Genomic DNA, 27754 nt, shown 5'->3' with positions numbered 1-27754 from the left:
CATTCGTGCAAATGCAGCTGATCCTTTATTTATTTCTACGGAAGTCAAAGCGATGACCCCTGAGGAAGGTAATTAAGGTGGAATCAACATTTCATTCTGTGCATGATGAGCATGTCAAGACAATTATACTCTTTGAAAAATGGAAGAGGGACTTGATGCAGGGGGAAAAAATGTGGGGGCTGCTCAGGTCTGAATTATGAATAATAACAGGCAGGTTTGAGCATTCACAAGCGGCTGATCCACCGGCTGCTGCTTACATGAGATAATTAGGTCCAGTGTAGTCACAGGAGGAGGAAGCTGGTGGAGTAGGAGTGTGCAGATTCAATCAGCCTGTATATTTTACCGTATTGTTAAGCACTTGAGCTTTTAAGCGGCTTTGTCACTTGGGAACTAACAGCATTTTTTACCCATCTCCTTTAGATTTGTCTGGCATGTATTCATTGCCACTGATTTATGTGTCAGGTCATAGTCCATATAGGCAGTAATGTATTCCATCAATTCTACTGTACTCGAGAAGCAGAGAAGCTATGAAGAGCTTTCTCGCCTCCCGCAAAGTCTGAACTGGGTCAGGGCTGAGAACCTGCAGGCCATTTCTTTTTGCATAAGTATTTCTTTCATGTCATGCCAGTTACATGGCAGATAGGCAACACAGTTCATTTTTATGTAAACTTGTAAACTAGTATTCCATTTTCTTTCAGCTTAGAGAGAGTATGTTACAATATGTACGAATTAAAAGGAGCTATTTGCAAACATGCAAGAAACAGATCTGAGATATAAAGTGAAATGAGTGTTTGCTAGTTTTTAATTCTGTATTTAAACTTTATCTCATTGAATTTTGCCACCAACATTTTTTACTGTTTTTTTTGTTTGGTTTTTGTTTTTATGTTTTAGGGTACACATTGAGTGTGGTTCATTCAATTAGTTTTATTTTTTTTATTCAAATTTAAATATGATAGAATTTTCTGTCGATCAATATTGTTAGCAATATTAGACTTGGGGTTAGTGCTACTGCATGTTTTATATGTTATTGACGTAAAACTAAGCAACTCATCTTATTTGTTTTGGTATCTTCAGCTCCTTGAAGTCATAATAGCGAGTGGTTCTAAAATAGATGCAAGTTCTGATCAGAGGGAACAATCTTTTTTTTTTATTATTCTGTATTTCTGCTTGATTTTCATTGTGCTTTTTTTGGTTAGATTATCAAAAATATTTTTAGACTCTGCTTGGTGTTATTGCATTTCAAAATTTTCTTTCTTAGTTTCGGTTTTTGCTCATGACAAGATCAACTGCCAGATAAATTAGTAGATAGACATATGACAAATGGAGCCTAGGTGAAAATTCAAGCTAGGAGACAACACACAGCTGATCCACATCATCTACTCACCACGCCCCCGCTGCAGCCAATCAGGAGACCACCTTCATCCCGGAGGACACCTTCCTGGCTCCCTCTGCGCTCCTTCATCTCAAGGCTCCGCTCCACTACCAGTGTTCGGACCCGGGGGAAGACTACCCTGAGCTTCGCCGGAACCCATCACCTGCCCTTGGTGATCCTCAGCTCACAAGTTTTCTGCCGGGTTCGAGCGCCAAAGAATTTGTACCATTAAATCTTCTAACTGCTATTTTTCTCTGTGTGAGTCTATCCAGATTGAAATGTTTGTAGATAACAGGAAAATATATATATATATAACCAAGCTAATTTTTTCCTCCGTATGTTTTGAATCTATGAACATGTTTTTCAATAAATCATCTGTTTAATATCTGATTAGATGATTAAAGGCTTGATTTAAAAAAAAAAGCATCTTCGTGTACTTTTGCTTTGAATTTTATTAAAATATATTCTATGACTAATGGCTCTGATTTGTACCATTCAATAAAGAAAATAGAAAGAAATGTAAAGATATCTGTTTGAAGTTTAGAGTGTAGAGAACATTTCAAACTTCAAATTACTACCTATATTTTGAGACAGGGTTGTTTTTATTGATCCATTTTAATGTATTAAAATAAATGTAAAATAAATGTATGCTATAGCTCTCCAGTGGATTGATTTTCCTGACAACATTTTCTAATCCCAAAAATGACTGCTATTGTGTATTTTTCTTGGCAGTCTTACTCATAAAGCCTAAAGCTTAATTTTTAAAACCAATTTAGAAATGTTTACAAAGGTTAAGAAATAATAAATCACATTAAAGAAGTATCTGACTTCCATAAACCTATTATTTTCCTTGTTTCGTTGGCACTGGAACAGAAATACACATCCAGCATAATTGAACGACCAAATTATGGTAGCCATTGGGAAATGACTTATTTTATGCGTGCTGTTCTCATTTCACGCCTGATGGAGTCTCACCTTTAACCAGGAGGTGCATGTCTTTCTGTGCAGTTTCAGGCACAGTATTCTAATAAAGGTATAATAGAAGCATTCTCCGTTTTTAATTGGACATTGTTAAAATGACATATCAATCCTGCTGCAGAAATGTCCCTTCCATGTATTCTGTAATTGAAACAGTCTACAGTTCCTGCTCCATTTTCTGCTGTATAAGAAGATTGAGTCATCTTACTTGCAACAAATCCCATCTAACCATGAAGTTGCTTATAGTTTACACTCAGCATTAAATCATCATGTCAGCTTACATATCAAGCTTCTCATTGTAATGATGCTTTTTGACTTATTGTCTCACAAAATGCATTCAGAAAGTTACAGTTTTTTGCTGCATATAACATTTTGCATACAGGCCAAAAGATTCAGTTTTATTTTGTATACTGTCCATGTGATTGGTTGAATTGGGTTATATTTATTGTATGTAGGAATTAATTAGTAAAAGGAGTTGAGCCACACCTTTCGGATTTGTACTTAGTTATTCACAATTAATCATTACTTTTTGTTGTCTGTAATAAAATATCCCTCTAAGGTATGTTAAATTTTGAGGTTTCAAAGCGGCAAATATGTGAAAAGTACAAGGAATATTCATACTTTTGCAAAAAGCTCTTTATGTGACACATTCTTCTTTGATTGAAAGTAGCCCATTATCTTGCAGCCCCCTTTTTATTCTTATCATTTATATTAGTAATTCTATCGCTTTCAGTAATTTATCTTCCCTCATAATATTTGTTTTATGCAATTTTACATTCCAAAAGTCCCGATTCCCATTAGCATTTTTGCAATTATACAGAAATTCCATTAAAGTTCTTGGCAATGAAATGACAAGAAATGATTACCCTATTAAGTCCCAGAGTGAAAACACAACATAACGTGAATACTATTGTATGCTAATAACATTTATTGGAGGATAAAAAAAACATTGAATTACTACCTGTGCCTAACCACTCAAAAGATTCTGTTTCAGCTATTCTCGTCATGTGGCAGACAAGCAAACTGAAGCCGAGCAAATAAAAACTGGCAGCTTCTGGATGAACGGCTGCATGTTTGGGTCATGATAAGGAAGAATTACATTTTTACACGCCACTGAAGAGAGGAAAACAAAGCCTGGTGTGGGTTTAAAAGCTCTGTAAATTGTTGGAAAACAACTCAGTGCAGGGGGGAAAAATGAAGTATCATTTTCTCTAAATGGTTTAAACCTTCTCCTCAGAGGATGATGTAAGTGATTTAGACTTCATCAGAATCACACTCTATGGCCCCCAAAGCACAGATACTGAAGAAACATGATTGTAGTGTGCAAGGGAGGTGGTAAGGTGGTATTAGTCTTTTGGGGGGAACTCTGAATGGAGCTATTACAGAGCCTAGTGTCATTTCTACAGATATTCATTCATCATAACAAGTGGGGCAATGCTTATTTTAAAAAAATACTTCCACAGTTCCCTTTCTGTGTAATAAAATGCTGTATGTTCATCTCCATTATGCATTCCCATCTGTCCATCCACCAATCTAAATCTGATTCAGTGCCAAACCATTTCTTTATGTTTTTATTTGATGTTTTTCCTTGGAAAGGTGGAAGCAAATCATAGAGAAGCCATATGGTCCCAGCACAGAATTGAAGAGCAAATAGAAAGTGATTTATTTATTCTTTAAATATTAATGTTGTGTTTTTATTACAACTACAGATTTATTGTTTTATTTAATTATTCATGATGCACACTCAATAATATCATATTTTTAAGTTAAATAAATAAATAAATAAATAAGTAGCTTACTGCCACAAGAGCATCATAGGAACAATTGACTGAAGAGCCTGAACACAGACCTTTAGTTATTTTATGTTAAATAAAAAAAACATCTTTTTTGTTTTGTTTTTTTTGGAGGGGGCGGGGTTCTACAGAGTTACACACAACTTTGTCTACAACCAAATATATCAATAGTCAATACTGATATTTGTGGTTATAATGGGACAAAATGTGGAAAAAGTCAGAGAACTTTATCTTTAAAAAAAACTTTTGAAAGACAGCAAAGTGGCTTAGTTTGTAGTCTTTGTTGAAAGTGGGAAAGATGACTTAAAAATACCAAAACCACCTTATGTTATTTTGCTTGTTTTGATGTTGTTTGTTTTTTTGTTTTACTGACTTATAGTCCCTTGTCTAAACACATGGGAAAATAAATGATGGGGAGGATAATCTCTGACCAGCTATTTTGATAAGTACTGCATTTAAGCAAAATTGTAAAGAAAAAAAAAGAAATGTATTATGGACGTCCATTGTGGTGTTGTTTGGCCTTCTTGTTTTCTTGTCTTCTTTCATATTAAAGCTTCTTGCTGGAAAACACAGGAAGTCAGTGAAATTGTTAACACAAACACAATCTTTATTGAATGCTTCAAAAAACTGAGTTCAGTCATGGAGGACAAAACAGGGGCACAAGGCCTGTACTGTCTGTTAGCTCTACCATTTGGCAGCTTGGCTCCTCAGAACCTACTCCCACTGAGTGCAAATCAGAAAATCTAACAGCTAATGGCAACAGTTCTGTTCCCTTCTGTTGTTAGTGACAGCAAAACGAATGCCCACACATACACAAACGCTGTCAGCTCCCTCCTAATGACCCCGAGGGTATAAGTGGCCGAAAAGAGAGCAAAATCCCCACAACAGCGCTATTTCTTTCTCCAACACCTCTTAAAGCACTTTAGCCTTTACCAGCATGAGTGAACTGACATCTTCAGTGTTTGTCCTGCAGCAATCAAATTCCTAAGTTACATTTGTGATTGTATAGAGCAATACTGGCTGTGTGCAAAAAAGAAGCATGTTTCGTTGTTGTGCTGTCGGTAAATGTGAGGGAGAATTTTTATGTTTAAACGTGAGACAGATCAGCAGTGATACTGCAAGTCAGATGTTATTAAAAACAATGACAAAAATAACTACAATGAAAAAAACATAAAACTGATTAGTGAGTGGGAGAGTAACAGAGGGAATTATCAAAAAATGGTATACTATTACCGCTTTGGAGTAATGTTTTTTTTCTGATTGTACTGTCATAAATTCATCCTTACACTCATTTTCTTGCCCTCTTAATTCAATATGGTTGCAGGTTTGCTGGTGCAGATCTCAAGTTGTCAGTTGGTGAGACATATGGCAATGTGAACTGCTTATCACAGACACATAGGGTTAAATAATAGAGTAACAAATTAATTTAACATGTCTTTTTGAACTTTGGGGTGTACCCTTTCAGAATGAATGCCAATAATTAACACAAAATCAACTCTATAACTTTGTCTAAACCACAAAGTCAGCTTTATGTGTTTTTTATTTTTAACATAAAAACTTAACTCAACAGTTCTTAGAAAATGTATCTTCCCAACAACATATATTCACATAAACATCCCCTCAACCATTTTCATTTAAGGTTGGCATAAACATATTTTCTGTTTTCATACTAATTTGTACCATAAATTCAAAGCTACTCAATACTGTGAAATTTAGTTTGAAAAATAAAATAAATATCACACTTCATTACAGGATGTGATTGTTTTCTTTTCAATACCATAAAAATTTATGAAATGAGTTATGACCTGCTATGACCGATAAAAGATGTTTCAAAGTTAAGCATGAAGTAAATGCTTATTATTTTTTATCATTATTGATCATTATAGAAAAAATAATTTTAAATGAGATTTAACTTGTTGTCACTGATGAACAAAAACATGTGGGATATATTCTCCAGTTTTGCCACTTCAATCAATCCATGAAGTAATAAACACTCTTTGAACATTAAAAACACATTAAAAACACATAAAAGACACATAAACACTATGATAGATAAGCATTCTTCTCTCTAATTTAACTTGATTAATCTGACTAGACTAGGCCAACCTGGGTCTCTTCCTCTATTTACATGTCACTATTCTGAAACTTAAATCCACTGGGAAAAATTACAAACTACATGAGAAATATCAGCTTGCTCCAAACAATCTCAAACAAAATCTCCTGTTTTCTTCTCTTTTGTGTTGTCCTACAACAGCTGAAGGCTCTTAAATGTTGACATAATTTATTCAAGCTCGAACATGAAAAACATTCTCATTTGATGTAGCCTCATCACATGGTTTCTTCATGTGTTTTATAATAAAGTATTTTATCCAAAAGCACTTATGAAAAAGTCAATCTCTAGACATGCAAAGGTGGCAGCTAGTTATGGCAAAATACCTGCAGCCATAATTGCAATGAAAGGTGATGCTGACACATTGATTCAGAGGATCTGAATTCAGTTTGAAAAGAGTTTTTCTGTGAAAATTTTAGAAAGTTGTGTATCCTTCCCTTCCAATTCACAGTGATTCAGTTACGTCAGTCCTTCTCTTAAAAATTTACATGTAATAATATGACAAAATGTGAAAGTGGTTTTGCAAGGCATTGTACGAACCCTCATGTGGAGCACAATGCAGTTTTTAAATTCAGCCGTATGGTCTTTTTGTGGCTCTGCAGAAAAGTCTGAGAAAATAACCATAATGTTGTTTTCAACTGCTTCAGAGTATCGCTTAGAATTGGGAAAACTGTGACATTTACTATCGGGCTCCACCGCATGAAATCAGGCTGCTGGTTACATCATTCCTCCTTTAAGGGGAATGTGTGACTACTCCAGTTTATTTGTTTGTTAGCAAAATAAACAAATAAAATGTGGATTTCTTAGCTTGACATCTCTACCAAGAGAGAAGGGAGGATGCTGTCTCAAACTTTTACAATAGGATGCAGTGTTGAATTATAGTTAAGGAAGTAAATTTGCAAAACCCCAGCATGTTTGATTTATTCAAATAAAATTTTAGAGAAATCTTTGCCACTCCTTTATGTGAAGCACAACTGTCTGTGGGTTAGTAGCTACATTTTATTTTTCTTTTAAAAAATGCTCAAAAGCCAGAACTTGTGTCAAATTCCACAATACAATACAAATTTCACATCTGTTTCAATCTGTTAGGGTATTTTTATTTTTATAACAAAGCTACAAATGCCCCAATACTCCTGCAGATTGTTAAGAGGTAAACATAGAGTACGATGAAATACCGCAGAGCTCCACTCACTAAGCTCAGCACTATCTCCAGTGTTCAGCACCTCCACCGAGGCAAATCAAGTTAATGTTACCAGTACACAGCTCATACCACAATTCTGAGCATTGTCAGCAAGAACAGGAGCCCTGAGGTGAACAAACATCAAAGCAATCACTCAGAGAATGCAAGAATAGAGAGTAGCTGTCACACCATGTAACTGCGTTACCATTTTTATTCAGCACAAAGAGAAAAATTCTCATAAATAAAACCCTTACATGCTCTGTTGCTGTTTATTTTGCCTCTGCCACAGTGATAAAACAAACATCGTGATGCAGTGTGTTGTCTCTTCTCCCACAGGCCACAGCCTATTTGATTGATAAAGACTGGTTGAAGTCGAAAGCTGGGACTGGAGAAGCAGCACTGCATATCCCGACAACCCTGAGAGCAAACAGGCATCAGGTTAATCCATCTTCAGTGGCAACAGTGGCACACCCGTGGAAAAGTGCGAGACCGTTACGATTTTCAATTTTGATGCAGTTATTTTTCAGCATTGCTCAATAGTGAAGATTTTGATTCACCGCAACATGAGTGGAGCACTTCAGCAGAAACTCAACTTTTTTTTTTTCTTCTTACATCCCAGCAGAGAGTGCATTAATCATCTCAGTCTCACCCTCCTAAGTGAAGACAGAGAGCAACAGCTGGGGGAGAGGAGCTCGACTTTAAGCAGTACAGACTCCAGGAGGTTCAGCCATCACTTCTTGTTGTGGATTCTGACATCAATAGTAATGAATACCTTGGAGCGTTGCCTGACTGCCTGAGCATGAATTGCTAGAACACTGAAAGGTTTTTTTTTGTTGTTGTTGTTTTGTTTTGGTTTTTGCTTGTGTACCTTTGTGTGCTGGACATCTGCACCTTTGTTTGCTTGTGTAACCACGTGCATCAGCGAGAGCTCATGCATTTTGTTGGACCAGATATGAGTAATACGCAGAGCATCACACAGGACTAAATGACCTGAACTGACAGGAACAATTAATCAGAACATTTGCCGGTGCTCCTGGATGAGGTTTCATGCTGAGGTTACACCTGCACAGGCCTCAGTTGCACTGGGATCGGGAACACATATCCAAAATTATCTTTAAATGATCTATGGCTGCCTGGAGCATATTTATCTCAAGTGGAGAAATGTGCATTTGCATGGCTTTTAGGGTTTTGTTATAAAACACATATTGTCTCTGGGGAAACCTGCTAAAATTCCCTTCATTTATTTGTGCAAATTGCCATAGCTATCTCCATAACAAAATTTGTGCTTTGCTGTTCGCAATTTTCTGATAAGACAGGAAATTAATGAAAAGAAACTTAGGTTAATTTCATTAATAACCTGCCATAACTGATTTATACCACTAGGAGGCAGATGAAACATGCCAGAAAAGATGCTCAAACATCTTGAAGGCAGCAACTTTTCAATCTGTTTAGAAGTTCTCACCTGACCAAACAGTGTCATTTATGTTGGCCAAGAAAATATCTTAGAAATAAGATTCAAACTGAAAATTACTTTTTCAGCCATAATATGATTCACTGAATTTTCTAGGGGAAATATATACAAACTGTTTTATTTATTTTTCATATTGTTTTCAGAAGATTTTTCAAGAAATACTTTTCTCTCCAGGTTCAGCTTTCAGAATATGCAATGCATCAAGTTCTCAGTAAATGTCTGCCACAGTAAAGTAATGGAGCATTGAATAAAGTACTGACATCTTTGCTGCTTAATTTTTCTATGTAAGCATAATGGCTTTATATTTGAATTAAGCAGTTATGTTTAACTGGACCACACATGTTTTCATCTGCTCTAGACACACGATTACATGTCTGTGGACCTCTAGAGCACAGCTGTGTGCTTAAATATTGCTTAACCAAATGATTCCAATGTGAAAAGATGCTGTATATTATTTCAATCTGTAGAGACTCAGACAGACAAAGGGTAACCATTAGAAAAGTTTAATGACAATATGATTTAAATCTTTGGCGCCTGGGCCCCGGCTAAGGACATTGATCATCGCAAACTTTGCGATGGGCTTGGATGAGCATTCCGTATGCTGAGAGGAACGTCATCCCCCCGGGACCCGGCACTGGTGGTGGAGGCGATGAAGGATGTGGCCTGATGCTGAGCGAGTGGAGGTGAAGGGGTGGAGGTGGGTTGAGCTCTGCAGGAAAGCGCACGACGCCATGGATGGCTGTCCTTATCAGCTGGGGCTTGGACGGTGATTGGACGTGACGAGTCTTGGACCGGCGTTGAGCAATCAACGGTGATGAGCCGGAAGTTCCGGCTGGATGATGCAGGAGGGGCTAAAAGAGTCTTCCAGCTTGAATTTACGCCTAGGCTTCATTTCATTTTTAGAATTGAACAAATGCATAAAAAACCACTTTTGCATATATTTTAAAAAGCATTCCATGCTGTTTCAGATTGGATGGAGAGCATCTGTGACTAAAAATTGTCCAGTCTTGCCACATATTCTCCAATAAATTTTCAAGTGTACTTCGACTGCGTCATTCTAACAAATGGACATGTGTTGATATAAACTCTTCTATTATCAATATGATTGTGTGTCAGTGCTCAATAGACATTATCCTGGTGAAGGGTGAACTCCTGTACCAGCCTGAAGTTGTTACCTCTCATAGTCCTTACATTTTCCCATTTGCTCTTTCTATTGTCTGTGTCACTAACAAAAAATGTTGTCCACACACACACGATGATGCTGCCACCACCGTGTTAGGCAATAGGAATTGTACTTTTTAGAGTTGTGGGCAGTGATAGCTTCCTGTCACACTTAAAAGAATAATCAATTATTAACCAACTATATGGTTAACAAACTTTAAAAAATAAAACTTCAACTAATTTATGAACTTGAAATTAATCTAATACTTTCCATCCTCCTCTTGGCAGTTGTCCATTAAGCAACTTCTTCTCTACAATTGTCTGCTCCCATGCTGCTCTGGGATTTTAGTTGTCACTAATCAAAGCAAATCTAATTAATCCTAGAGTCCAAGCCTCAGCCCTCTCAGATCTATTGCTCTTTTTTCCAATTTTCTTTCAGCACTGTAGCCTCCTAGTCAGAGGAAAAGCCTCACTTTTTCTACACTTACACACACAGACAGGAGCTCTTTACTCGCAGTTCTACGTAGGACAAGTAACCAGCTGTCTTTGGTAATAAATGAGTAAGATGAATGTGGGGGATGTGTTCATTTGAAAGCTCTTGTCACTGAGAGTTTGTCGTCCGGCAGCACAAAGGGTAGAGCCGTCCTGCCTGATTTACTTTAGATTCAAACTGCGGCTAAATTGGAAACCGTGAATCACTCTGACACTATTGGTGCAAGATGGATTACTTCAGTTAAAGGCTGGCTTTCTTTACTTGAGATCTTTTTAAAGAAATCATACAAAAATTATTTTTTCTGACAGACGGCTGACCTGGGCAGGCTTTAAAAGGAAAAGCAAAGGGACTCCAGCTCTGAGGAACTACAAAGCTGCTTTTTTTTTTTTTTTTTCATCTCCATGGCGTTATCCCAGCCGCATCCAAAAGCTTTCAGCAGCACAATGAGTCTGGCTGAATATTTGATCAACGCTCTCAGGTTTAACAAGCCTTGCCAAACAACACCTGCCTGGGAGGAAAAGATATGCATTTGAGCAGGGCATTGCTTCCCTCAAGATCTTAAGGAAAAAAACAGTTTAATGTTCACAAAGCCCAGTCTGTGCGAAGCTCATCCAATTTTGGGCTCTTGGATTCTGAGCAAGGTTCAAGATTTGCATTTCAGGACAATAGTTTTCTTGATGCCAATAATGCTTCTCAATTTAATCTAGACATAAATTACAAAACAATGCACTCAACCACATCTACACAATGCTTTTAGAGATCGAATTCAATGAAATGGTAAACAAGTGTCCTTCCCGACAAAAGTCACAGAACAGATGTTTCTTCATACTGTAATGTTGTTGGAAGGTCTCCCACATATGTGGCCATATGCGATCAATTTCCTTAAAGCAGAACATTTATCTGTTATATTATTTTATTCACTGTAGGTTGTATTGTTGTGTAAATTAGTTTAAGGTTAGGATAAGGCTCTGAGGGATTATGATTAGGTTAAGCCTTCAGGTAAAGAATGTATGTCAGAGTTGTTTTTACTCTTGAGGTGATGGAAACACATCTGTTTGAACGTGCATTTGTGCAAGCTCCAATTCATGGCTGCTGTCTGCAGCTCATTGCCCCGTGGTAATATCAGGCCTCACAGACACCTGGGACCAGCAGTTTGAGGCCTCGGAGAAGGCAACAGCCTGGCAACTGGCCCTGATTACTTTCTCCACTCTTCGGAACTCAACTCAGTGTGTGCCATTAACCAGCTCCACGCAGTGCAAGTCCAACTCAACCATGCCATTAACCCTGCACACAAAGGGTGGTTTACAGAACACACACTTACACACACAGTGCAGAACACTTCACAATTTATCTATCAGTGTTCGAGATACCGAGCTGCTTGCCGGCAAGCACTGTTTATTGTATTAAAAGTAAGAGCATAGAGGATTGTAGTGCGATGCCATGAAGCAAGGCTGGCATCTACTGGGCAATTAATATAATAGAAGAAAATGAACTGTTAAAGCGTAATGCAGTAACAGCAACTACTGTTACTGGAATAATTAATACGAGAAAATTGCCTTCTTTTTTAGACTTTATGTAATTAACCCTTATTTCTATTTTTAAATTTGTCATTTTAAATTGTAACAGTGTTGTGTCTTTTATTGATGCTGTTATTTTACCTCAATGGAAGTTGAAATGTATTATTGATCCATAAAATCCATTGTTCAATGGCCACGGACAAATTGCAAAATCTTATTTTAATGAACCAAAATGAAGTTTTAAAATTATTTTGAATAAACTTTAAAGAGTAATATATTATACAATGCAAAATGCGGTCAGGTACATTAACTTTTAAAATGAGCGATTATTATTAGTTTGTAAATATGTAAATGCAAAATGCATTACAACACACAACTTTTACCAGAGAGAGGCATATACTTTATTCTATAAATTATTAACAGAGACGAAATTACTATATCACGAAGATAAATATAGCCAAATATAAATGATGAAAAGGTCCAGAGTTGCATATTTATACATTTTATGCTTAATTTACTTTAGAGCAGTGTGTATTTCGAAGTATTTTCTACAGGAGCTTTCTTTTTACTTTGCTGTCAGTGAATTGTTGTGGCGAGTTTCAACCACTAGGTGACATAGTTCATCCATTAACTTCATAATACAGTTTCTGACAAGACAAATCAAGGTGTTAAAAGAATAACCTTAATAATAATAAAGCTTTGTTGTTGTTGTTGTTGTTGTTGTTGTTGTTGTTGTTGTTGTTGTTGTTGTTGTTGTTGTTGTTGTTGTTGCATATTTTCCAACTAGATTGTGCTTCAATTGGAGTATGTTGTTTTGTGTTTACCTAAATGAATTTGCAGAAGCAAAGGTCTATTTTCCTGTAGACCTGGTTAATGAACTACCTGGGGGGAAACATTATGAAAACAAACTTCCTGGAAAAAAATTTAAGTGTTACTGGAAGATGGGAGAAAAGGGGAAGTCTTCTTTTCAGTCTAATATGCAAATACTTCCTGGCTTTTCAAGCCTCAGTTTAGAAGAGGAGAATAAACGAAGTGGGCGGTGCTATGAAAAGTGTTAAACAACACTGTACTCCGACTAGCAACAGGATTTACTTTAATCTGTTCGTAAATGGAATACGAAGACACACAGAAACAACCAAAGCAGGTAAGAGGCTGTTTTTCGTCTTCACTACCAGTACTAGTTCACCTCTACGTATATGAACGGCTGACGACGTCCCGTGTTGTCATTTGTGTTTGGTAAAGGTACACTCCCAATAAAAGCCTTTCAAAAGGGGCCTTTGTTGCACAACTAGGGTAGTAAATTCAAATATTAGCTTTTCATTCAAACAGGGTAGAATGTCATTTTGATATGGCACATACGTTTCGCCAGAGGAACCACAGAATGCCCTCCTGTTTTGTATATGATCCCGTTTATGAAATCAGAAGGCAAATATCACCAGTGACAGAAAATACACTGCCACTTAACTGTATTTACTGAATCAAATGTACTTGTGTAGCTTTTTGAAGAAAAAAAAACGTGTGTACCTACTTTTTAGTTTTACTTAACTATTATTATTCTAAATTATCGCGACTGTAACCTAGGTACAGTTTCTGTACTCTCTATCTGCCCACTGCGAGAAACTTCATTGGAAGAAACACATCTTAACCAAAAGTGCACAAGACACAAACACTATTGTATCTCTTCAGAACACTACTGAACGTTTTACAGTCGCCTCCGCTATGTAAAACTTTTATAGTTTTATAAACTTGTGATTTTGTAAAGAAAATGTCTACCAAACCTGTGCTACTCAGGTTTGGACAAACTGAGTAGCACAGGTTTTCACAGGCTATTTATAAGTAGATTCAATGTGAATTTACCATGATTTAATTAGCTTCTATTTTAAGAGTTTATAATCAATACTGTAGTAAAACTGTGGGAATATTAAAATGTCAAATTTTTGATTTTGTGGTGTTTTGGTGTTGATGTTATCACGCCTTAGTAAACAACTGAAACAAATCACGCCAGACTTTCTTAATATTTAGTTTGTTGTGTTAATCTTTAAGCGTAGTGCTAATAAAATTTATCTTTCTCCATCAGTCAGTTGAAGAATACCACACTGAAGGAGCAGTGCCTTGCCTTACACATTGCTAAAACGGAGTTCAGGGGTTTCAGGATGGACCCGGTACTTCCCAGTGATACTTTTGACTCAGATCTGCTGGAGACAGAAAGTGAGGAACTCCGGCTTAAAGTGGACTTCTTCAGAAAACTGGGGTACTCCACAGCAGAGGTGAAAGCCGCTCTGAGAAAGCTGGGCCTAAGCACAGACACCAACGCAATGCTCGAGGAGCTTGTGAGAAACAGAACCACCAACACATCACCCTGTTTTTCCGACAGCGATGAGAGGAGCGCAGATCTGAAAGACCTGCTGCTGCCTCCCAGTTGGGTCGTTGGAACCTGCAGAATCATGCCACAACACGGGGAGCAAAAAAGTGCAGATTTAGAGCTGAGACCTATTGTTATTGACGGCAGCAATGTTGCTATGAGGTAATAAAAATCTTAATTTTATCTAGATTAAATACGCACTGATTACTTTGATAAGGTTATATTGCTAGTATCAGGTTGTATTCACTTTTGCCTTTAGAGCTGTTTACGTTTTTAGTGCATAGATCCAACAAGGTGTCTAGAACATTCCTGATATTTTGGCATCACATACTACATACTGTAGTTGTTGGAGTTTTGTAGGCCTATTCCAATCTTTGTTGGATTTAGGCCTTGAAATGGAAAACCATTGAAGTGTATTAGAATAATTTTCATATTCAAGAAACCAATTTGATATTATTTGAGCTTTGTGATAAGGCGATGGAAGTAGCTATCAAAAGATAGGTAAAGATAGTTACTCTATAACCATAAAGAGATAAACATAGAGATAAGCAATACCAAGGTTGACTTTGACATTTAAATATTCCTCAGTTGGTACCTTGGTCCCCAAAGTGTGGTGAGATAAATCAAGAGTCATCAGGCCAGGCATTTTTTTTCAATCTTTCAATCAATTTTTTTGGATCTGGTGAACATCTAGAGTTTCATTCATTCTACAGTAAGTCACCCAGTGATCTTCTGCTGCTGTAGCCCATCTACTTCCGGTTTCAGTGAGTCTCCTCGTTGAAATGCAGGGCATTATTGTTCACACAGCTGTCAGTGGTATTTTCTTCTTCTTGACTCATGAACCTTAGAAATTGTCAAGCAAAAATTCCAGATAGTCAGTGTCTGAAAATACTCAGACCAAGGCATCTGACCCCAACAATGATGCTACATTAAAGTCGATTAAAACCTTTTTTTAATTACCTTTCTGATGCTTAGTTTGAACTTCAAAAATGATACAGACTACCAAAAAGAGGTACTGCTCTACAGAATAACTATGTAGATAAGCAAAGAGAACAGACAACAAAGACAAAAAAATACAAATTAAAATGGATGCATTTAAGACAAAGACAAAAACACAGAATATAATCAACTGGTGTCACAGCAAAATGGAATTGTTTAAAATATCTGGGTTAGGAATACATTGAGTTAATGATATGACATTGGCTGATGAGCTGACTGATGAGTTTAGACCATTACAGAAATAATAACCATTGTATAGACAATACTTTACCTTTTACAACTGAAGACTGTAAATCCCACTTGAATGAACTAAATGTAAATATTTATCAGTTATTGCTTTTAATCATTCAGCTCTGACTTTTTCACAAGTTCCTATGATACTTGATATTTTAATGGGTGTTAGCCACACTGCCTGAGCTTGTTTTGGCAAAAAGCCACTGATACAATATGAAAACTAAGGAGCCCCACCCCTTCACCAATGTGAAACATAATGCATATTGTCCTGAATGAATAGGGAAGGGATAGCATACAAGCTCCTTCAGTGAGATCATTCAAAGGCATGCTGTTTTGACACAAGTCAACTGAATCTTAACTACTTCCTTCAAGATTCTTTCCACTGAAAGCGCTTTGACTGATCCTCTCCCCAACACCCTTTCTGTTACTTTCTTTTACAGTCACGGCAACAAGGAAGTTTTTTCATGCAGGGGCATAAAGTTGGCAGTGGATTTCTTCCTGGACAGAGGTCATAATAACATCACAGTGTTTGTTCCCTCTTGGCGCAAAGAATTGCCCCGAGCTGATGCCCCTATAACAGGTGAGGACAGGCAGCTGGTTCCCGTCAGGAAGAGCAGAGTTAATTAACTCTTCTCTAACACCTAGGAATTGCTAAAGCCTATAGCTGTTAGCAATTGCACTGGTTACATTTTTAACTCTTGGGACATTCTTCAGCAGCTATTAGTCAATATGGCATAGCAAAGCAAAGAAGACGTAATCTCTTTCTAGTACACAACATATAATCTCAATTGTCCATCCAATTTATTATTTTGTGTAACATTACATTTTCTACTACAATCAAAACAGAAATAACTTGAAAGATTACAAAAAATGAATGAAAGTACATCTTTTTCTGTGTGGTTCCATTTAGGATGTTTTCACTTTAGCCTTAGAGTTTGGGCCTCAACATGTTTTAACAAGCTTCTTTTCTCAGTGGGATTGTGTGAGATGTGGAGAGAGGAAAAAAAGAAACACTCAGGTCATTGTCTTCAGTAGTCAGTTTAAAAAATATATATATATTTATAAGCAAAGCACAGAATGTTGCTGCCACATAAGGCAACAAAAACTAATGGGAAGAAAATAGGAGGTGTGGTAAAATGGGGTTGTTTTTACCTCGCTATTTGAATATGACTTCCACTTCAGTCTGTTCCTTTATTGTAGCTATAGGCATTGCATCATTCTTTATCAGTATGCTGGAGATACAGTTTCTCATCACTGATGTGATATGCAATGAGACAAGACCGTCTTCTGTAATAATTAGCTAAAAAGATAGATTTGGTAAAACCAATGTTGCTTACTCTTTTAGGATAATTAGTTTTACATTACATAGTTCAACTACATATAAAATCTAATTATTGACTCACAAATCTTTTATGTCACAAATATGGATTGGTGACATAATCTAACTTGATTTAATATCTTTGATTCCATAAAACTGAGCAAGCTTCTTGATGATACTGCTTCACTTTAAGGCTCTTGTGATTTTGGTATCTGCTCATCTGGGGTGGAGCAATCCAAAGGTTCTATTTCAGTCTAAGAATAAGGAAGTAAAAATAAGCTCACAGCCACCCCTGGGAAAGTCCCGTCAGGAACTTTATGCATTTTCTTTTTCCTCCACACCTACTGTTTTTTGTTTATAGAGTGTCAACAGCCATCCACAGCAGTAGGTCAAGCGAAAACGGTCACCTGGATCTAGAAAAACACCCGCATGAAAAAGTGCCAATTGGCTAAACATTACTCAACCAGTTTCCTGGTCCGTTGGTTAGGTTCACAGGTCATTTCACTTGACGTTCTAACTTGTTTAATCAGTTTCTGTGATTGTATTAATGTTTAATTTGCCTACTGTAGGAGTAAGTAATACAATATATTATGGGAATTGTGGGAACTATGTTAGTTTTGGTTAGGAAATATACTTTTCTTGATAGCATTTGGTTTCTGTAAACTACTGCACATTTGTCAAATGCTTTTTACATTTTTAAAGCCGTGTTTTTGTGGCAGCCTCTTCCATAAATTTTGAAAATATTAATATGAAGTTTGAATTTAATGAGTGTTTGTCTTTATTCAGCACAAGATAAAAAATACAAAGGGGCTCAAATCTACACATTCACTCTTCTAATATTAGGTTTAATCACTCTTAGCAAGTTGCAGAGAGACTGCACACATAAAGCATTTAGCCATTACGTCTCTGACATCTTTATATTTCAGCGTATTACAAAAAATGCTTGAATTCATTTAAACTAGTTGGTTTAATACCACAACTTTAAGACATAACTTAAAGAGTAGTAAAAGCTGACTAAAGAAATGTAAAATTCTGACCAAAGGACTAAAACACACTTGACTGACTTGTTACCTTTGCTCTTTTCAGATCAACATATTCTGTTGGAGCTTGAAAAACGAAAAATAGTGGCCTTCACCCCTTCCCGGTGGGTTGGTGGCAAGAGAGTGGTTTGTTATGATGACCGCTTCATTGTCAAACTGGCGCATGATTTAGATGGCATAATTGTGTCCAACGACACCTACCGTGATCTTCAAGGAGAAAAACTTGAGTGGAAGAAATGCATTGAGGAGAGGCTCCTTATGTACTCATTTGTGAATGACAAGTAAGGAGAACATCCCACTTCTTTTTTACAGCACCACTGTTCAATAAAGGGCTGCTGCTGCATTACAGGCACACCGTCTAGCGTGTTGAAATTTTGTGAAGGACCTTCTTTGAAGTAGCTTTGTCTTTATTCTTGTCTCTTTTTACAGGTTCATGCCTCCAGATGATCCTTTAGGTCGACATGGACCTAACCTCGACAACTTTCTCCGGAAAAAGCCCCTGCCTGTTGAGCAGAAAAAACTGCCCTGTCCATATGGTAAGGGATTACTGCCTCAGAGAACAGATATTTTATGTCATAAAGGAATCCCTTGGTTAGTGTTTTCACTCTCAAATTTAGACAAACAATGAAAACACAACTGGATAATTAAGCAGGGTTTTCAAATTTATTTTGCATTGATGAAGAAGCACCTCGTTCATTTTATTCATAAAAGTACAATTTTTTAAAATAAGATAAATAAATCCTGTATATAATTTAGAATAAATTGGCAAAACAACAACAATCTGTAAGTTGTAAATTATTTCTACTGTGAGGCTGACAGGGATGTCCAGCTGATAGCTTCAATTATAGTCAGTTCTGGTTCTGCAGTTTCCACTTTCTGACAGAAGAATATGGTGATAATTCGATTGTGTGTTTATATGCATTGTCTTTCAGATAAAAAGTGCACTTATGGCATTAAGTGCAAGTACTACCATCCTGAGCGGGCAAACCACTCCTATCTGTCCTTGGCTGATGAACTGAGAGAGAAAGCCCAAATTTCTTTTGTAAAAGAGGAAAAAAAGGCAAGATCACCTGTCAACCATCCTCAATCTGAACCTGAGCCTTCTCATCCTCGTCACACACATCTCCCTTGGGATCAGCAAGTTTCCTCAGTTCCTGGTCACATTAGTGAAAACAAACTAATGCTCTGGGAAAACTTCAGAAAAAGCCCCAACCAAATGCTGTCTTCAGCAAATGGAGGAAAGTGTCAAGAAGAATATCCTGCATCACACTACATACCGAATCACTATCCCAATATGTCTCGGGAATATTTTGATTCCGGTTTTGATTCGACTGAGAGCTACTACTCCGACTTTCCACCATCCCTCAGCAGCACCCACAGACTTGGTTCTCAGCATCAAAGCACCCTCCCCGGGCTCCAACGTTCCCCAGTTCACATGGAGAACTGTAATACCAGTCATTGTGGCAAATGCTGTTCCTATCCTCATCAGCAGCATCACAGCAACATCGACTGCTGCAGTCAACCCATCTATGACACCTACAATCCAAATATGTTCCCACACAGTGTACATCAGCAACGGAGCCTGCCTGCCCATTTCCATAGCACTGCAACCACCCAACTCCATCAGAATTACTGGTCAGATCCCTTTCAGGGTGTGCCGCCAGCCAGATCCTCATGCCCCGCCCCCTCCTTGGTCTATCCTTCACGCTGCCACAGCTCCTGTTGCTCCTATGAGAATCACCAATACCAAACCTGGGGCCAGCAGCAACAACCGCCGCTGCCTCCGGCTCCTGCTGCATTCAAGCAAAAAAGGTCAGAAATGCGCAAGAAACTGCATGCCATCTTCAACCCAAACCAAGTGGATAGGGTCATGGAGATGTTCCCACACCTGATAGATGCTGAAGTTTTGGCTGCAGAGATACTGAACATGAAAGCTCAGGGGATGATATTCTGATTATGGTTCTGTTCTCTTTGATCTGGAATATCAAAATATTTAGGACAATTTCAGTGAGGGCTGCAGCAAAGTTAACAGAAAGAAAATGTGATCTGAAATTTTAGTGTCATCATACCCACGTAGAATCACATCAATGTTTTTTATAGCAACAATACATTACAGTTGTGTTAGTTCTTGCACGCTAAAACCATCACATTGAGGTGTTTTAGGGTTAAACACAGAAACACATTGATTGATTTCAACCTCTAGATTTTTAGGGTTTCACATCATAATAATGTAAAACCCTGGACACATGAACTGATACTGAGAACTGATGAACGCCCACAGAGATAGATTAAGTTAATTAACTAAAAATAGAAAAACCATCAATACATTAATCTCGTACCAAAATAATTAGTAGTTGCAGCCATGTGTCAAGCAGAGAGTATTAAAAAAATTGTTTTTCAGGGAACTAATGTAAAATATATTGCAGTAATGCCTCATTCTATCTGCTTTCTATTATGCTACTGAAATATTTATGGAAATTGAGCTATTGCTGTGTTATATGTATGACATTGTTGTCAAATGTAACTTTGCCATTCAAATTTTGGATGGAATATGCCTAGACCAAAGATGACTGAGTTCCAGGAGTTTTGACTGTTGATGCATATTGTGTCAATTATTATTTTAAGTTCTCATGCTGTATTAAAGGTTTTAGGCTTTTGCTGTAGTTCTCTGTAACAGTCGGCTCTTTCAGTATTGTCTTTTAACTGGCTGATCTCACAAGGAAGATAAACAGAGCTGGCTGTTAAAAACACCTCACCTGAATTAAAGGAATTTACCAAGTGTGCTTTTCCCTTTCCTGTAAATGTGCATCATTTCCATGAAACGCATACTGGCAAAAATGCAAATTATGTATGTTTTTAAGTGAATATTTTAATAAAGATAGAAATACAAATTATAAATGAGTCCTCTCCAACCTGCATTTGTAAAAGATAGTTACTCTATCAAAATACCTAACACCTACAATTAAAGCATGAGACATGGGAGGTTTGTAAGCAGAGCTATATTTTGTTACGATTTAATTTTTGCGCTGAAGTGGTTTACCTCTGGTTCTAAAATAAGCTAAGGAAGATTGCTGATTCTAAGATAGCTATGTAGTAAATCCAAGGTATTTACTAATTATATCACTTAGTGCAAAACCAAGAAATCTGTACTGGTACTCTAATTAAATTGTCGAGCTTTTCTATTTTTGTTTTTAATTTGTTTGGCCGAAATAGACAAGGCCATCTTCATGCCAATCTGGTGAATTTAATCTTCACTGGTGGCAGAGCAACCAGAAATATTACTAAAGCTTTATATAAACCAACCAATCTATGAGCACAAAGAGAAAACTACAGACATATTTCAAGAACCAATGTCTTACATAATACAATGAATTTGAATAAATAAGCACTACTTGGTCATTTAAAACTACACTGATTGTCTTTTGTTCAAATAAATATGTTTGCTCATATTGCTTTTACCTGGGCAAATATTCACAACAAAGAATATTTTCAGATACAAATTGGCTTAAAAAACACGTCGTTACACATCTGTAAGTTTAGACTCTTTTCGCTAAAGTTGTTTTTATTTTGTTGCTTGCTTTGCAGATAATCTCTAAAACATATTAATCTGTAGAAAAAATAGAAATGACTTGTGACTTGTTGTATAGACATTTTATTTCCATCTCAACCTTTCAAATCCCCCCTCCGTACCTTAGGGGACACATATTGCCTTGAAACTTTATTTCTTTAAAAAAGTTGCTTCACTTAAAAAATCATTGATGTCCTGTCTTTCCTTTGATACACAAAAAGTCAAATATTAGCTGTCATACATGGGGTATAAGTCATAATTTGAGAGAGATATTATGCATTATTTATTACATAAATTTTCTTCATATAGCAGGTTTACTATTCTGTCTAATGTTTTGCGTGGTCCACCGGATTCTTTTATTCCCAGGCCATCAACAACTTGTGGAATGGCACAAAGGCACCATGTCCTGGTTTGCTGCCAAAAAAAAATGAAATTACATTTAGAAACATGACTGGAAATGTACTAGTTTCAAAATCAAAAACACATGACAACCTCCCATACATGTGTTTAACCTTTTGCATATATACTGAGCTACTTCTGTTTAACTTATCTGAGTAATCATAGAGAAAATGCCTTCAGAAATACCCTTTTGCTTTCTTTGTCATTCAAATCAGATATGTCCATGCCTCACCTTTTAAACCCTGTAGTCTGAATCTACTCAGCAGGCTTTAAGACTGCTAACTGAGGTCAACAAGTTAGGGAAAAAGAAGGTGTGTGAAGGTACTGTTTTTATCTAACTATTTTTGTTTTAGTATTAGGAAACAATAGAACACTAACCGTCAAATAAAACAAAGCATATTCATTTAAAAGTGGTGGATTTACTTTCAAATAAGTTGTGATATGATTATGTAAAGCACAGCTGAGAACCTTCTAGCTGGCAAAAAAGAACTGCAGTGTAGCACTTAAATTCTTCAGATAATATACACAAAATATATCCACAAGGTATCAATTTATGGGGAAATTGATATTAGTTACCATTCAAAGTAGGTATGTCCATTATGACTGCCGTCACACAGTGATTCATCATGGCTCTGCAGCTCCACACCAAGGTAGAGCTCTGGCTCCCCCTGCAGGTTTCCCAAGAAACGAACTGTTCCTGTGCTGATCCTGCCAGATGGCAGCATGATCCTAACCCGATGGCCAAGTTGCAAGTCCATGGGTGAGTGGGGGACAAAAACCCGATGTGGGCCGTGAGACGTTTTCCAGGATCGCACACTTCAGAAAGAAAAAAATAAGTTAGTTCTACAGCAAAAACTGAGGTACAATATCATGGTTCATTTGGTTTTTGGGGGTTAAATTTGTAACCCTATGTCTGCATGAATTTTATTTTAGTGTAGATAAAAACATGCACTGATTTTAAAAATGTATATATATTTTATTTATTTTGTCAGATTAACTGACTTGAAGAGGAAAGTTTGGTAATCTATGAAATACTTCAACATAGTATTTTCCATGTGGTGTTAACATTCTGCTAATTGTCCTAACTGAAGAAGACATTGAGTGGGAATACATATGGTCAAAAAAAGTACTCAGGTCATCAGTGGTGTTTAAACAGAGTTCAGTTGTCCCAATCAGTGTTGACAGATGGGGTGGGTAACCTGCCAGTTGCTTCTTTTGGACTGGGAAAGCAACTTTAGGTGTGTTGTTAACATTTGGGGAACTTTTCACAACATTTGGCAGACTTTTTGAACGTATTCATATGAAAATTATATCAAATTGTTTGTCATTGTATGGCAGAAAAGTACAAACTTGTTAATTTTATTAAAATATGTTCTTGCTCTCACGTTCTGTCAAATATGACATCATCATTGATTGATAGTTCCCTGACAGTCAAGTGTCACTATAAAATATATTAGTCAATGTCAATCGTAAGGAATTTCACTAAGCTACACTCAGGTGTGTTGGTTTGATGTTCAAAGGCAGCATCATGTTGATGTGGGGAAAGTGCAAAAATTATTCTAAGGAAAAAGAGGCTGATTTGGAGCTAAATTGTGGATTGCACCTCTCCCAGAGGATTCTAAAGGCCAATGCAAGCAAATCTGACTTGCAAAAGGGTAAGCTGGATATTCAGGTTTATTGAGGGATATAAGATTGACACGTGGATTGGTAGACCAAGTATAACCAGATTTAGAAGGATAAACATGACTCAAATTTATTACAAAATTATTTACAAGTAGAAGAGTAAGACGATAAGATGTATAATTAAAAATGGAAGTATTTGCTCAGCTAACAACAGGGTTGCTACACTAAGTTTCTCCACTATTATGGTTTAGAAAAGAATAGTATGGAGAAATTCCCAAAGCAGATTTAATGCATACTGCTGACGTTGCTACTGCACCAACGTGCAGTGCATTGTCTCATACTGACTTTGTGGTATTTTTTGTAAATGTACAGCTGTGCTGGATAATGAGATTCCCACTTGTGACTTATGAACTGGTAGAAGGAGCTCTGACGCAGCTCATCTTTCCAAGTTTGTGACAGAAATGTTTTTTGGAACAGCCTTGAGTTTTCCTATTTACATTTTTACTTTAGTTTATCTTCCTGCTAATTTATCCAACTGGAAATATGGTAATTACTGCTGAGTAGACATGAAAAGCACAATTTAACCACATTCCCCAGATAAACATGCTGTGTCAAGAATAAGAGCCTAATTTTATGTTTAAGAAAGTTAGAAAGACTGAAAAGGTCCAGGTTGTTTGTCTTCTTGTTTTAAAATGCGTGGTGATATTAGGTGTTACTAGATCACCTGGAAATTTACCAGTCATTATTTCCATTACAAACCTTACTCAATTTGCTAGGGCTGTTTATCCATCACAATGGAGGTAGGCTAAACTGAAACTTGATCCATTTCTAATCATTTTTTTTTTCTAGCCTTCCTAATCAGTGATCTTCAGTTAGCTCAAATAATGCTTGCTGCTTCTGCCACAACATTTTAACACTAAAACCTACAAAACTCATCTGCTTGTTTATTTTAATGTCTTATTACACCAAACAATCCAAAAGTTTAGTTGACTCTCTTAAATCATAGAGTGTGTTTTTTCCCAAAGTTGGTGTGAGGAGTTGAGGCAGAAGGAACCCCAGTAGAACAACTACATACATTTCAGCATCTATGATCAAGTGGAAGTGAATTAGGTTAATGTCTCTCAGTCTTTGTCACATAGGCAACTCAGTCATAAAGGATTTCTTTTACTGACATGCTGGCCTACCCAATTAATGGCTCTACCTTGAGGCTGAAGATAAAGAAGAAGACGATCTTGAGCTCTGTGGGGTTGACAAGGATCCCTGGCTCCCTGATAAGCTGTATGAATGGCTGCCACTTCTTGATGACACTTTGGATCTTCTGTGTTGGCAGAAACCACCTGCTCATCAGAGATAGCTGTCAGTGTCATTTCCTACTAACAATTGTGTCAATTGCTCAGTTGCTTGAATGTGATTGCTCTGATTTACTTGACTGCTCATCCAAATCATCTCCATTGTCTCTCTGCTTCTCACTAGTTCCCACCTTCAGCAGTATCTCAGCCTCAGAGAAAACCTGAGGAAAACCATAATCAGAATCATCATTGCAAACTTAACAACCCCTGCAAACATTTTAGCAAACACACCTGATTACGCAGTTCCTCCTGTTGCCTTTGCAGCTCTGAAAATCTCTTTTCCCATGATGCTCTCTCACAGGCGACCCTGGTCTTGATTGACAGGATCTCTCTCTCGATTTTGGTCACTCGTTTGTGGAGTGCGTTAACGCGGTCAGGGCTTCCTGGAATGGCTGCAGTCACCTTGCTTTCATAAGCTTTTACATGACAACAGATAGTAAAATGAAGTTCCATGAGTCAGACAGATGAAAAGATTATCTAGAGATCAAACACTATTTTGCAGTAGCTTTTAGAAATAATAAAGCACATTTGAGAAAGTATCGGGAACTTAATAATATCTTTCTTCTTTTTAAATAGACAGCTTTTAACATGGAATTCAAACTCTGGTGGCATTATCAAATAAAATAACGTTAATAGTGAAGACTTGTATTAGCGTATTAGATGAAAGTGTTTTACCTATTCAAATCCTTACCCACATGTCGTGTCACCTGTCTGCTTTTCTCCTTTGTGATGTATGTTTCCCTTGGTAGGAATTTGATTGCATTGTATGGACAGATCTGCAGAGCAAAAGAGTACCACGGATTATACAAGTACTGTGAAAAGATGTCATTATAAATTACCTACAGATCTATACAACAACTCACCCACAGAAACCGGCATGTGCAGAGTATCCCCTTGTATGTCCATGTAATGAATGTCTGTAGGATGTATGCTCTCATTTTTTTCCACTCACATCATTCTGTTCTAATCAGATAATAAACAAATCAGCTGCTTATACTTATCTTTCATATTAATTTTATTTATCAAATAAAACTCCTATGGGAATAAAGAACACCCTGTTAAAGGGTTTTGTAACTATATAAGATTGTACTAAACCAAGTAGGTTTGTTCCTCTGTCATAGCATCATGTTATGATGTGGTTCTATTCTACAGTAATCACAAATTTGCCTTTTGAAAATGTACACAACACTCACCTTTTTCAGTGGTTCATCTGCATATTGAAAAAAGAATCCAAAGTGAGGTCACATGTAAATAATATCTTCCATTTCTTATCAATAAGCTTCCATTTCAGCTCTCTAATAAACATTAATGTGGTGCATAAGGCTCACTGACCTGTTGCTATGCGCCAGCTTTGCATGAACAGCACTTGACGACTGCTGGGTAGGAAAATCTCACCTAATCTTCTTAGTCATGCAATTACACAGTCCGGTTGCAGCCTAGCTTCTTAATTTGGTCTGCTGAGCCTAATAGTGTATATAAACAGTGAGAGGAAACCCTCCGGTACAACCAGTGTTCATGTACATCTGTTCTGTTCTTTGGCATACTGAGCAACTCAATGCAAAGGCTATTTTTGTGGAGAGGACTTTCAGACCTGCAACATTAAGCAATGTGAAGTCTACTCTACAAATATTGACACATTATTGACTATTATATTCTGAATTTCAAATTGTGAAGGCTTCTCATTTACTAGATTACCTCCAAATTGAGTTATCTTAGTTAATTAACTTAGTTCATCATAAATGTTCTTTATTGACAGGAAACATTAGACTACAACATACTTTCATAAATGAAATGGGAAGGGAGGTTGAACAACATCAAATCAGAGATAATTACAATTCTCTGTGTCAGTCATTTTGATATGATAACTCTACATTACTTGTAGAATAACTAAACAGTATTTAAAGTCAAGTAGGTTCATGTTTTTAAGTTCTGGAAGTGAAATGACACTTTAGCAGTGTACGAGCAGAATTCCTTCTTGTGAAAAATTATTTGTGCATTCTCAGCACAACTAAGTTGTTGTCATAATATCAATAAGCAGAGAGTCAGTGCGGTAATTTGTGGACTGATGTAATTCTAACACACTTTATTCTGCCACTCAACTTTTCATGGAATAAATCACTCTGTGAACAATTTGTTTAGCAGAGATTTTCTTTTACCTTATCTAACATATGAAGGCTGCCAATGACCATATGTTGGACAGCTGTTAAGTTAGCATTCTTTGCTATGATTACATGTTGCATAAGCATTTTTTGGTCTTGTATAATTAAGTTGTCTTAGAAATCTGGTGTTTCACTAGTGGCAAGCCTTAGTTTTCTTAGTTAGCATAAATAAATGGTTGAAATATATGATGGTGTTCACAATAAACCCATTATTTACCAGAGAAAATTTTCACTTTTCAGTGGAAATTCTGAAGTAATCTTTCACCATTTAATTGTATGAAGAAGCACCTGGATCTATGCTATTCAATATTTTACAGCTCATACTAAGCTTCCTTTTTGTTTATTGTTCATTATTGATTTATATAACACATTTTACTAGATTAGTTTTTATATTTAATTATTTTCCTATATAAGTAGGGTCATTTATATATGTTTGTTCAGCCTAAAGTACTGTGCCACAGAGCTCATTCTTTGCAAATAAAACAGGAAATGTTTTTTTTTTCATCTTTGACAATGCAGGTGCTTTTGGCTTCAAATTAAAAGCTTGGCATTGAGGTGAAATGTGAGTCAACTGGCCATGTAAGCAAGGTAATGGTTGGAGATGAATAGGTGTATAATTTTAAGCCTT

General features: G+C 36.8%; 2 protein-coding genes across 2 annotated transcripts; one reads left to right on the top strand and one right to left on the bottom strand.

Moving 5' to 3' along the window:
- The first annotated feature begins 13092 nt into the window (after positions 1–13092).
- Positions 13093–20919, top strand: LOC122831669 (endoribonuclease ZC3H12A). Its single transcript, XM_044118041.1, has 6 exons — positions 13093–13219; positions 14153–14599; positions 16111–16250; positions 18075–18309; positions 18458–18564; positions 18961–20919. Exons 2-6 carry the CDS (start codon positions 14229–14231, stop codon positions 19980–19982), a joined length of 1875 nt encoding a protein of 624 aa, XP_043973976.1. The 5' UTR covers positions 13093–13219; positions 14153–14228; the 3' UTR covers positions 19983–20919.
- An 861-nt stretch (positions 20920–21780) lies between these two features.
- Positions 21781–25909, bottom strand: LOC122831668 (CAP-Gly domain-containing linker protein 4). The gene is made up of 7 exons (XM_044118040.1): positions 25831–25909; positions 25659–25743; positions 25199–25383; positions 25044–25128; positions 24820–24955; positions 22572–22811; positions 21781–22010 (listed from the first exon to the last, which is right to left on the bottom strand). The coding sequence occupies exons 1-7, from the start codon at positions 25903–25905 to the stop codon at positions 21953–21955; spliced, it is 864 nt and encodes a 287-aa protein (XP_043973975.1). The 5' UTR covers positions 25906–25909; the 3' UTR covers positions 21781–21952.
- Positions 25910–27754: the final 1845 nt, after the last annotated feature.

The sequence above is a fragment of the Gambusia affinis genome, linkage group LG05 (genome assembly GCF_019740435.1).
Source record: "Gambusia affinis linkage group LG05, SWU_Gaff_1.0, whole genome shotgun sequence".
In the NCBI taxonomy this organism is placed as follows: domain Eukaryota; kingdom Metazoa; phylum Chordata; class Actinopteri; order Cyprinodontiformes; family Poeciliidae; genus Gambusia; species Gambusia affinis.
Note: the sequence above shows the minus strand (reverse complement) of the source record. Positions and strands in the feature narration are given on the sequence as shown.

Bases quoted from the DNA above. Each gene is read 5' to 3' on its own strand.
- LOC122831669 (XM_044118041.1), top strand. From the start codon at position 14,229: ATGGACCCGGTACTTCCCAGTGATACTTTTGACTCAGATCTGCTGGAG. The intron at 14,600-16,110 runs GTAATAAAAATC...TTTCTTTTACAG, and splicing joins GGCAGCAATGTTGCTATGAG to TCACGGCAACAAGGAAGTTT. The intron at 16,251-18,074 runs GTGAGGACAGGC...TGCTCTTTTCAG, and splicing joins AGCTGATGCCCCTATAACAG to ATCAACATATTCTGTTGGAG.
- LOC122831668 (XM_044118040.1), bottom strand. From the start codon at position 25,905: ATGAGAGCATACATCCTACAGACATTCATTACATGGACATACAAGGGG. The intron at 24,956-25,043 runs GTAAATCAGAGC...TCTGATGAGCAG, and splicing joins TGATTTGGATGAGCAGTCAA to GTGGTTTCTGCCAACACAGA. The intron at 22,011-22,571 runs GTAACTAATATC...TTTTTTTGGCAG, and splicing joins GGACATACCTACTTTGAATG to CAAACCAGGACATGGTGCCT.